This window comes from Limulus polyphemus, unplaced genomic scaffold (assembly GCF_000517525.1).
Source record: "Limulus polyphemus unplaced genomic scaffold, Limulus_polyphemus-2.1.2 Scaffold4969, whole genome shotgun sequence".
In the NCBI taxonomy this organism is placed as follows: Eukaryota; Metazoa; Arthropoda; class Merostomata; order Xiphosura; family Limulidae; genus Limulus; species Limulus polyphemus.
Window position 1 is genome coordinate 22,973 of NW_013670579.1, and position 12,807 is coordinate 35,779.

General features: G+C 33.6%; 1 protein-coding gene across 2 annotated transcripts in view; it reads right to left on the minus strand.

Annotated features, from left to right (window-relative positions):
• Nucleotides 1-12,807, minus strand: part of LOC106471931 (two pore calcium channel protein 1-like) — a 40,343-nt gene that overhangs the window by 5,516 nt on the left and 22,020 nt on the right. For both annotated transcript variants that reach the window (XM_022400554.1, XM_013932554.2), the window contains 6 exons: nucleotides 10,293-10,374; nucleotides 9,818-9,887; nucleotides 8,670-8,892; nucleotides 8,259-8,349; nucleotides 6,917-7,030; nucleotides 6,138-6,328 (listed from right to left, as the gene is read on the minus strand). In XM_022400554.1, the coding sequence (XP_022256262.1) occupies nucleotides 6,138-6,328; nucleotides 6,917-7,030; nucleotides 8,259-8,349; nucleotides 8,670-8,892; nucleotides 9,818-9,887; nucleotides 10,293-10,374 (771 nt within the window). The remainder of the gene's footprint in view (nucleotides 1-6,137; nucleotides 6,329-6,916; nucleotides 7,031-8,258; nucleotides 8,350-8,669; nucleotides 8,893-9,817; nucleotides 9,888-10,292; nucleotides 10,375-12,807) is intronic.

Below are 12,807 nucleotides of genomic sequence, written 5' to 3' on the forward strand. Positions count from 1 at the left end.
ATGCATCAAAATACAGGATTTTTGGTGCCACATGTCTGCCAAAGAGATTTGCATGCCAGTAGCCTTGAGGCAACTCCCAACTAATTTCACATGAATTTCACTACTGCATGGTGACATAATCATGCAACAAAGTCCTCAACCAATAGGAGGGTGACACACCTCCATGCACAAAAACACCCCCTATGTATTTGCACCTATGTAAGCTTCATTGTTTGACAAGGCAAAAAAGAAAGTGTGCATCAGAGGTGGGGCAGATGGGTGGGAATGTGTAAGGAGGTATCTACTGGAAATACATTTTCAGATAAGGAAAATGCTAAGTTTTGAGGTGATACCTCACCTCTCACACAGAATTAGCTAGAATCTCATGTTGCATTGGCAGAGGGTTCAGTGCAAATTTTACCTAGATGAGCTTTCTTCAGAAAGCGCCTGAAGGAAACCTATGGGGTGTGATACCTGATGGCAGGGGCTCTATAAGAGCACACGTGTGGGAGACAGCACCTTATCTCATTCAGGGTATACCCTTCATCCGTATAGGAAAATGGGAGAGGCAAAGAAGCCAAATCTGATCATAGGAACAGGCAGAACATGAATATGACCTTCTGAGTACTTGCACACAAGTTGTCAGACAGCCAACACGTGTAGTGTGGTTAGGGTGCATTCAGACCATACCTTGTGTGCACACCTCAACTCTTCCATCACACTCTATGGAACAGACTCCATCTGTGGGAGGAGGGCACATGTAATAAGTATCCATGTTTTCCCCTCAACTCTACTTTCAGACTCTATGGGACAACCTCCAGCTCTGGGAGGAAGGCACCTTTTTTCTTTATGTAATATGGATGCTTGCGCATGCCTCAACTTTACTATCAGAATCTATGGGACAGACTTGAGCTGTGGAAAAAGGGCACATTAGTCAAGCCATTTGGTTCTGTATAGATCGTGTTCACCTTAATTCCACTATCAGACTCTAGAGGAAGGCACTATAGTTATGTAGCATTATTGTTCTATATGTAATACATGCACACCTCAACTCTACTGAACAGATTCAGGCTACAGGAGAAGGGAACAAGTGGCATGAGTGAAGTATGTTTTACATCAGGGGTGATCTGCACTACACTAACAGTGTCACCCCCTTCTCCAACAGGATACAGGAACCGATCTGGGTATGAATGGTTCAATATGTGAGAAACAAAAGGAAGACAGAAGAGAAGTACTGTATTGGTACTTCTTTGTCTAGCCTCAGCATTTATGTCCAACCAGTGAGGGTTTCCATGACCAACCACCCCAGCAGTTAGGAACTGGTACAAAGTGGCAAGGGTCTCCTGTGCTCCACACGTAGGAGAAACCTGAAGGAAGAGTTCAGATTCCATTAAGTCCAGAAAGGTATTTTACTGGGGACAGTACAATTGGTAACTGCAAAACCCTATGTTAAAAAGTCAGCAAGTGTGAGACAGAGAAGTTGGCAGAACACTTCCCTGGTGCTTGCTTTTTCCACAGTAGACTTTGGAATAGGTATAGTCTGGAATAGACTGTCAGATTTAAAAAAAAAAAAAAATATATATATATGCAAGTTCTTTTTGCCAATTGTTGAAATAAATGGCTTTTACTTATATTTCTTAGTAGTATAAATATAAACTATGTTCTTGTTGGGCTTAGGATTCTTCTATAGTAGGAGTCTGTGACTTGTTTGTGATAAATTCAACAATGAATAAACAGCACACACACACTTTACTTGTTTTCAAGTAATATATATTCAGAACAAGTTAAACGTATGTACAACAAAGTCTTAACACTATAGAGATTACAGGCATATCATAAACACTATTTATATAGTTCTCTTCTTCTTGTCAAAAGTCCACTTAGGCTTATTCAATTACTTTAGAATTTCAGTTGACAAGTCCAAATATCTTCTTTATATTACTATCGTACTAGTATTCTGTGTGTGATTCACTTACAGTTGTGGTGCAAGTTACTGTAATTCGTTTGGTCTTCTTTCTTCTGAAGACCCTCTGTTCCTTTTGTCAAAGTGTTCCCAGGCTGATTCAATTACTTTAGAACCACTCTTTGACGAAATAAAATTATCCTTCTTATCTTTTTTTTATACTGTTAGTTTCACTAACATATTAAACGTTAGGCCTATGTCAATCGTTAGGCTTATCACATCTACAGTACTTACCTTCACACCAACTATATTCTCTCTACTTTTATCTGTCTAATACTGTCTGTCTGCCACTTCCCTCTCATCTCACACTATTTATATCTTTATTACATAGTCGTGTGGCCACTTTCTCTATTCTCGATACCAATTAGTTTTTAACAAAACCTTCTACAATCATCTGGTTTTAACTATTATTATAAAAAACTTAAAAATAATAAAGTATTCACTCATAAATATAAATTAATCACTAACATTCAAACCAAACAGTCTTTTATATCATGACACAGACAGTTGAATAAATAAATATGGTGAGTTCCTAGTAAATGAAAAAGGGACTCTGAAAGAGAAATAGCACACATTATTCACAAAGATGGTGGGATGATTGGAGAATGGCAATTTGTGGAAGTCAAAAACCACCAGAAGGAGTAGAGAAGGAGATAAATATATGGAGAGTGCTCACATACCCATCTGGAGAAGCCTAACCAAGGGCCAGCAAAGAAATGATGGAAGAGTACGAAAACAGTGATGAATCAACCGCAAAGAAACGAGAAAGAGTTTGCAAGCATCCACATCCTGAAACAAACATGCCAACTGAAGTAGCTGATGGACCCATCCAATAAAGGTAGAAGGAAACAGTTCCTTGGAAAAAAAAGAGAGAGATTCCAGGGCATGGACAAATGAAGACAGGGATCGTGAAAGGGAAAGGTCGATAAAAAAGCACACCAAACAGTCCAACAGGATACAGGAACCGATCTGGGTATGAATGGTCCAATATGTGAGAAACAAAAAGAAGGAAGACAGAAAAGAAGTACTGTTTACCATCTGAGTGGACAAAATCTAAGGAAGGGAAAGATGGTCCAGGGAGGGGAATATATAAGTTCAAAGGAAGATAGTGTGACAAGAATCTACAGGATAGATATTTGAATGGCAGTAATTGTGAGGGAGAGAAAACAAAACCAGAGAAGAGAGCAGTACAAAATGTAGGAAGGCAAAGGCACAAACGAGACATGCTCAAGATTGTGCAAAACTCCAGTAAGGACACAGTTTGGCAAGGAAGTAGGTTCAAAGATGATGGAGGAGAATGAAAGAATGGAACAGAGTGGAGAGGGCAGGGAAAGAAACCCCTACTGGTACTGGGAAAGAAGGGCCACTCTACAACCAGCAAAGGAGGAGGCCAACAACCTATCAAGGAATGATTAGAGAAACAAAAAGGCAGAAAAGGTGGTTCACAGAATGAATGTCAGGAGGAAAGGGGTGGCAGAAGTAACAATAGCAAGACCCACCACCAACATTTATAGACAGACTGTGGAAAAGCGAGAAAAAGTGACAAGAATAACGGCACATAAGCGGAGAGTCCAGTCCAATAGGCAACAGAATGAGCACAGTTCCTGTGTGAAGATGGATGGAAGATATCCCATAATGAAGAAACAATGCATGAGAATGAATCAAGAGAGAGGAGAAATTGAGGAGAGTAAGGGAGGGGCGAATGGCAAGTGGGCCAAGGCAGAACTAGTCAATGAGACCATAAGAGAGGAAGCCTGGTGTAGAGAAGGGTGGAAAGGGCATCCAAGAGGGTCATGTCCAACCAACAGTAAGCCCCATGAAAGACCAGAGGTGTAAAGACCACACTGTTGATAGAATGTGGATTGGTCGAGAGAGAGGAGGACCACTGCTAAAATGTAATCACCTGGTAAATGACATGTAAGAAGACTAACCTGATGAGGATGGGCCCACAAGTGTATGTATAATGCCCAAAAGCATAAGGCCCTAGAATGAAAATCTCATGGATGGATGGATGGAGCAAGAAATGACAGGAATAGACTGAGTGGAATATGACCGAGTGACCCACCAATAAGGATTGGAATTGGAACATTCCCAATGAATAGCCAGAAGGATGGTGACATAGAATTGGTACCTGTTCAGCAATCAAACATCAGAATTTCTTCCCACAATCACAGAGGGAAGGACTGAAAAAGGATGTCCAGATTGAGGAAGTTAAATCAAACACTGACATGGTCCAGTCACTACAACAATTCTTGAGGAGAGACTCACAAAAGAGAATAATGGACTCCAAAAAGAAATCCATTGGTCCACAAGGTAAACTGTAGGAGACACGAGTGCATGCTCCAAAGGAAAATGAGGTTCCATGGAAGCTAGAGGCCCCAAATGCAAAAGAACCTGTCATGCAGGTAGAGAAAGAGAAGTGCAAAGTCAAGTGGCCAGACACACCATAGTTTGGCGAAGAAGAAATGGCCAAACTTGGTTGAGAAAAAAAGGAAGAAAATGCCCAAAAATACCATAAATTGAGAGGGCATGAGAAAGCAATGAGATCCAAGGATAAGATTCCCTCCAACAAAGGAGTCACTGTAAAAAAAAAAGGAGGTAGGAAAAGTGATAAAAACCAAGAATGGGCTAACAGAAGTAAATTGTCCAATAAAGAAATGCCAGCTCTATGCTGTGAGTATAGAAAACAAATTGCTTCATAATATCAAAGAATACAAGAGGAACCAATGCCAAGGTGAAGGGAAGAGCAAGAACTGGGATGATCTAAAAAATACGGACAAAACATACAAAGGAAGGACAGGCTGAGAAAGGCGTGGAGGAAGGTGCTGGGCACATCGACCATGGCTGACCACAGACCATGTAAAAAAGATCATAGATGGGGGCAAAGAGAAGCAAAAAGGAAACTGAGAGAAGAGAAGTGAGGAAAGAGACCAAAATAGAAAAAATAAAAAACTGTCAGTGGGAATTGAGATCAACAGCAGAAGAAAATACCCATATGATCATATGTATATGATAGTCACTGACAATAAGAGTGATGAACTATATGTCTGTACGAGGGAAAATGAGAAAAATAGGAAGGCCTGGAATGTGGAAACAGATGAGGAATAGGAGTAAAGGGCAAGGTCAAGAAAGAAGAAAAATCTGGGAAGAGAACAGGGACAGAAGCCACATAACAATAATCCAGATTACAAGGAAAAAAAACTCCAATGAAGACAATAGGGTATAAAAATGGAGCCAGATGAACAATAATTACACAAGAAAAAGAAAGGAATATGTTAAAGAGCACAACAAGTCCCAACAACAGGGGAACAAAGGATGGTGGGACAGAGCAGAAGAAGTGGAACTGGAAAACAGAGAAGGGAAGAACATCTACGGATGTTCTTCTGAAGCATGTGGTATTTCACAGCACGTTGAACAATGGTTGTAATGACCCTGAACCATAGTAGAAATAAGGCCTAAGTGTGAACCAAGCCATTCAATGAGGACCAATCATAAGTCACCATTTTTGAGAATGCAAGATAAAAGTTGAAACTTTTGAAACAAAAGCCAAAGTAAACAAAACGTAAATCTCAACAAATTGAACTCAGACAAGAAAACCAAACACGTCTGATCAATACAATGCCAAGGAGAAGGATGTAGTTAACACTAGTGCAAATGCACAGGGGGGGAGTTATTGCACATGGAAGGATGTCACTCTTTGTCGCATGGTTATGTAATCATGCATTAGTGCAATTCACGTGAAATTAGACGAGAGTTGTCTCAAGGCTAGTGGTCTGCCAATCTCTTTGGCAGACATGTGAGAAAGATAAGTAAATCTGTGTGTGGAGGCGAGATATTGTCTCAGAACTGATAACTTGTTTACACTAAGTTCTGTTGCTGTGGTTAATTGCCTTTCACATAGTACATTCAGAGTTATAGTATGTATAATTTCATGACATGGTGGTTATAAAATCGGTCAAAATGACTGAACCTGTATCCTCAATATTGTCAAGCAGACTGTCTTAAGACATCTAACTAAAGATACCATTGTAAAGTAAAATGCCTTAAGACATCTAACAAGATAACATTGTACAGCAGATTTACTTACAACAGCTAACTGAAGATAACATTATAAAGTTGATTGTCTTAAGATAACTCAGGATAATGGTGTAAAATAAATTATCTTAAGCGATTTTAAGTCAGAAACTTATCTTACTTTTGGACAAATGAAACCTGACATTATTGTGCTCCAAAAAGTCCAGTTTAGCAGAAGCTCCTTTTGGTGCAGAGTCACTAGCATCCACTTCCAAAAAGTGAGGATTGTGGTCGCTGTCCACTTCCAATTCTGTTTCATGTTCTTCAACCAAATCCTGTTTGTCAGTTTTGATTGAAACTCTAGACTGTCTTCTAAAAATAACAAAAACAAAGGTTTATTAACTTAAGGAGTACAACATACTTTTAATGAAACTTTTGTTTTTATTTAAACTGAAAGATGGTATTCTAATTCCACTTAATTTACCTTTAATGTAAAATTCTTACATTCCTATAATAATATTTCTATTCTTAATTCACCTATTTTTATTAAAATAATAGTTACAGTTGAAAATTGTGTTTTGTTGAATTTCATGCAAAACTACACTAGGGCTAATTTGGAAGTGAGAAATTAGATGAAAGGCAGCTAGTCAACACCACCCACTACCAACTCTTCTCATGCTATAGTGAGATTTGAACATCATTTTTATAACACACCCAAAGTGTAGAGCATGATTTTTTCTTTTCAGTAACAAGATGCAAAGTGTAACTCATATGTACATTTAAAATTTTACAAATAAAACCATTTACAAAAGGAAAATTGGCAAACATTCGGTAGTTTTCAATTACTGACAGCCAACTACTTTTACAAATATATAATAGTCAGCTCAGAAATACTAAAGAATCAAAGGGATTCAACTTTTAATTTACGCTGGCAAAACAAACACAATGAAGCCATTTTACCTTCCTAGCTGGAGACCCATTTCTTTGATCTTTTTTTCTAAGGCACTTTCTAGCCTGCTTTTGGAGAAGGAGTATTCAAGAATAAAAGCCTCTAGTACAAATGCTGTAAAAATGCTAGCAAACAAGGAAAAACAAAACATTTCTGATAAGTTGTAAAGCTAATTAAACAATCATTGAGGGTGTTAAGAGAAACATATACAGGTTACATTTTTTAAATTTCCAGTATTCTTTAGTTGAACTGCATGTGTGTTATCTAATATCAGATTCTAAGACAAATCAAAATAGTTCATAAATAATTTAATCACCAAAAATATATAAATTTAGATTTTGCATATCAAGAAGTGGAAAAGACAAACTTTACTAAAACAAAATATGTAAACTTCTTTAGTTTAGGAACTCTTTGGTACTTTATATTATTAAGAAAGAATTATTTGTGTTTGTGTGTCTATATATATAAAGCAAGCTGCCCATCTGTACAGTGCCATGTTTTAGTGAAGAATTGGTTGAATCAACTTGAATAAAATTTGATAATGGAACACAGGTGGACACCCAGGAGTTCGAATTTAAATGGATAAAAAATCAAATAAATAGTTTGAGTTTTGTAGTCAGTAGCAAAATATGTGAAGCCAGTACAATCAAAAGTGATACTTAATGCTGCCTTAACATTGGCTCCATTGCATCAGATAAACAGTTCATGTGCTACAGCTCAAAACAGTGGCTAGGGAAGGCCCAAGCCCCAATTCAAAGCATTACTTTTTAAGGCAGAGTACATTTAATGGTATAATGATAATGCAATCATTATAAGTTTAACCTATCAGAGGTTGATCATACTACTTGGAAAAGTAATAAAAAAACATAAATACATTATCACAATTTAAAAATTTGGATTTGAGATTACATTTAAATTTACATTTTATATCCATGTAGGTGGAAGAATCAACATAAGTTAAGTACAGAGCAAACTTATAAAATTAATAGCCAATTAACATTTTATGAAAGGGTGATTTTATTGGGTAAAATTTAAAATGAATTATGGTTCTCGCTTAAAAAAATCCCCAACTTAATATTTATTGAACTTTTAAGAGAACTGTATCTGAGAAAATCTTTACTTTTAAATGGATGATATTCATTACACAATTTAAAAATCAGTTGTCTGATTAGAGACAAACTTTACATTAAAAATTATTTCTTTCATTTAATAACGTGCAATTATTTAAAAACTGCTAACAGACTTTAAGGTACCCTAAAATAATCATGACAAATAAACATTACAGCTTGGATTCCATCAAATGGATTAAACAAATGTCTTTATTTAACAAAATAAAACAAAAATTCTACTTACTTCAGGACTATAATGACACATGTTAGATGAAATATGAAAAAGTAAAGTCGTGCAAACTTGCCTGTCACTAACACAAACCCACTAGTCAGAAGTTTTTAGAGTCAAGAAAACTACAAAAAATTATTTTATATCCTTGTGTATCTTAAAATTTAAAATATCAGAACCAAAAAACATTAGAACCAGAAACTGTATGTGTATGTATGTATGTATGTATGTATATGTAATATATATATTAATCATGGTTAGAAAAAAAAATTAAAAATACATCAAGAAATTTTATAATAAATGTATATGTTCTACTTTTGTTATTTTATCAATTAAATTTTTTTCACTTTTGATGCTTGAAATGAAGTGAATTAAATGTTTAAAGGATTCTTCCAAGTTAATGATATATTTAACAAAAAAGGATATCATGCCACTGATTAACAACCATTAGTTCAAACAGGACCACCATGGAGTTCATTATGTTGTTAAAGTTGTTACTGCAATAATGACTGGTATAAAAATTTGAGTTGTTAAGTTTTGGATTTCCACAATAGAGTAGAGATGGATCTAAGGTGGAATCATATCCAAAATACTGAATCTTATCCTTGAAAAGTTCCATACCAATGATGGCAAACACATAATAAACAACCTAATGATGTTGGGAACAGAAGAGAAACAATTACACAAGCTTAAGGGCATATTATCTAATAAAAACTAACATTAAAACAACATATCTTCTGTTATGTAAATTCATTCAAATTTTTAACCAGCAAATGTTGTTGTTTGTTTGTTGAATTTTGTGCAAAGCTACACAAAGACTCTGCTGTCTCTAATTTTGAAGTGATAGACAACATAGAACATAGAACATTTGGCATACACTGCCAAATCTTGTGCTATTTTTTACCAATGTATAATGAGATTGAGATTATAACACCCAATGGCTGAAAAAGTATACTAGTTCATTTAACTTAAATGCATTCTACATATTAATTTTGAAATTAACACTAACATTAAACAAAATAACCTTAATTACGTAAGCTTGTTTGTCAGCTATATTCTATAAAAAAAAATTAAGTTAAGCTAAAGAGTTATCTTTAAATTACACAACTCTAACAAAACTAATTACTGTTCCCCAGATTATCTAAAATATAAAGTAAAATGGAAAACAAAATTAATAAAATAAGACATAAATATGTCTATTTGAAAATTTACATTATGTAAGGCCAAGATGGCAAATTACAAGATTATAAAACTGACAAGAAAAATGATCAAATCTTAGTCAAAATATTAAAACAAATTATAGAGTGTATGAAGAATTCATGTTCCTCATTTCTTGATCATAAGTGCCCTCAACTTAGAGAAAGTAAAATATTTCATACAAATATTTCAAAATGTTGGATTAAATGCAGTACAAGGTCACGTATTTAGAATTACTCAGAAAATATAAAACGTTCATGTAAAAAATAAAATAAACTGTAATAAAATATATCTAATTAAACACACTCAGGTAGATGTAGTTACTAATATGAGAATTGATAGTTATTAACATAGAAAATCTGTGATTAAAAACTTACAAAAAGAACACCTCCATACGTTAAAATGGAAGGTCCCAAGTTCATTATAGTCACCACGATAACTTGAAACCTGAAAACAATTCACATTTCACATGCAAACACAAGAAAAATAAACCAAAAGCAATGAAGAAAATGTTAACGAAAGTAACATAAATAACAAGCAATACATAGGAAAAAGAAATATATATAAACAAATACAATAAATATCTTTTGAATGAAAACATTAATAAATAATTCAAGAAATAAAATCTCTGGCCATTCCATCCTTCCAGCATAATTTAAATACACAAAATGATTGCTGGAATAAAAGGAAAATCCTTTCATAAAAACTGTTTACAGCATTATAAGAATAAATGTGTCATTTTTATGTTCAAGTGACAGCATAAATAAATATGATATTGGCCAAAAAAGTTCTTAAACCATTTAGATCCCAAAACATGACAGTCAGGTTTTACAAAACACAATTCAGACTTACCTTTCTATGCCACCAATGATTTTCACCAACCTCAATACTCTTAATACCATAAGAATGTCCAAAGTTCGATTCTTTTCATCAGCTGAAAAAAGTACTGAAGGTTACTTAAACAAAGTAAGGTATTTAAAAAGTATTAAAAACTAAAACTTTTTTTTTCTTTTTCAGATACTTTGATATGAATCTCTCTTAATCATTTACAATTAAATATCAATTTTATGTAAATGAAATATAATTGAAGAACCAATACTAAAACCAAAACTGTTTGTTTTGTATTTTAAAACAAAGTGTAACTCTATCGTCATTTAAAACAGTACAATGTTAGATGGATACTGGCACTATAATGATACAGAAACAATTTCATTGCATCTTGTACTTGGAATACCTTTCTATTCCAAACATAAGTAATAAAAGATTTTGTGTACATCATATTAATTAGTGAAAGAAGTTCTAAATGTATTCTTTTGTGGGTATTTTCAAGGCAATACTTTGGAGAATGTGAACTATTTTAGGTATTTTTTTTTAATAAAAATAACAAAACACTTTCTGTAAAGAGAACTAATTATCTAAATTAATTACATTAAAAACAACTGACACTTATACATATCAGTTTTTATATAATAAATGATCATCTCCTACTGTGTGATCTGGACAGAATCTAAAATCTTAATCAAGATCACACAACACTGTCAACAGCTACTGCTTGACTTTGCCAAAATATTAGTATCAGTAATCACCTGTCCGTGAACACTATCACAAATACACATTACCTTCTGCAAAGACTCTTGATTACTTTTGTACTTCAAAAAAAGAAGCAAACAATTACATCCACTTTACTGAAGTTCTGTTATCTTTCTACAGTTGCACTGAAGTTGTCAACTTCTTAGTAAAAGTGGTCAAGAAATATGTAGTAGAGTCTGATGTACTTTTGACAAAACTAGCTTAATAATCAATTACAGCATTGAGTTGAAACATAACTACAGAGCAAGATTTTAAATAAAGATTTAAACGAAAGTAGGAAAAATATGCAAGAAAATTGCCTATTAGGTTTTAAACTGTCCAAAACTCGAAATAAACCATAATAACTTGTGTTATTTAAATAACTGGATGACTCCCAAAAACTATGACTGTCTTTTGAAAATGGAAAAGTGTGTATATATACATTTGTAGATATAAAATTGGGTGAAAAAAACTAACATCCTGGAAAAAGGTCTGAAGATACAGTTTGCTCACACACTTATTTATTAGAAAGCTTAGGAATTTATTTTCATCACCAAAACATGAATTTCATTGAAGAAAAGATGACAGAGAACTAAACTATTCTTTGATTCACTACTTCTGCTGCAGAAGACTATTTTTGCCGAATTTACAAATCATGAGTGTTGACTGGAAGAGCAAAACGAATAAGTATTGTTTTCTAGCCACTTGTGTATAATTTTAAAATAATAAATAACACACAGTACTAAATAGATACACAATTAAAAACATTCCTAATTCAGGCCAATCAGTAGCCTTCCAGTAGAATATGCAATTACGTGTTTTGATAAAAAGTTTAGAAAAAAAAACGATCTTTATAATAACACCAGATATTAATAAAAGAACTTTTTAATTTAACCAACGTTTTGTCTTTGTCGTTTCATCAGGGTTAGTACATACAACTGTTTAATATTAGAATATAAAATTTTGAAAGACAACAAAAAAATTAAGCGTTTGAAAATATACTGTTACAAAATAAAACTTCAGCACTTAAAACTATAGATATGATTAATTCAACAATTAATTAAACAAATCCCCTTTTCATCATTGTTATGTTGACTTATATATGGATGTATTTGAAACAAAAGCCATAAGTGGTGGAAAACGTAAACCTGATATCTGGATAAGGTACATTGGTGACACATTCTTGGTGTGGAGATATGGTAATAAGGTATTAGCAGAGTTGTCATGCTATTTGAATATATAATATATAATTTACCTATGAAATTGATTAGAATAATAGTTTGCCTTCTCGAGAGACTTATTGGTAAAAGGGAATGAATAAGGTAATTTAGAAACATCTTTTTATCAGAAACTTTTTTCTGTTTTTATGCCACTACACCATGAACCATGTCATACTGATACACAAAAAATGACTGTGTTTTACACTTATGTTAAAAGAATTTTGAAGATAAAAAATTTTGGACTTAAAAAATGAGTTGTTACTAATGGCATATATAGCAGTTGAAAGAGGATTTAACCTGAATATTGTAGATAGAGCAGTTAAAAATTCATTAATGTGGTAATAATTGATCTAGATCTTACTTTAAAACTTAGTTATGATAAAATTAAAAAGAAATATTTAATTTTGTCATATATTCCAGGTTTAAATACTAGTATATTTAAAGTGTATAAAAAAACAACAAAACCATAGTGAAACCTATAAACAAGGTAAAACACATTTTAAGTAATACCAGAAATAATATACAATTAATAGAAAAATTGTTTGTTTGTTATGAATTTCGTGCAAAGCTACACGAGG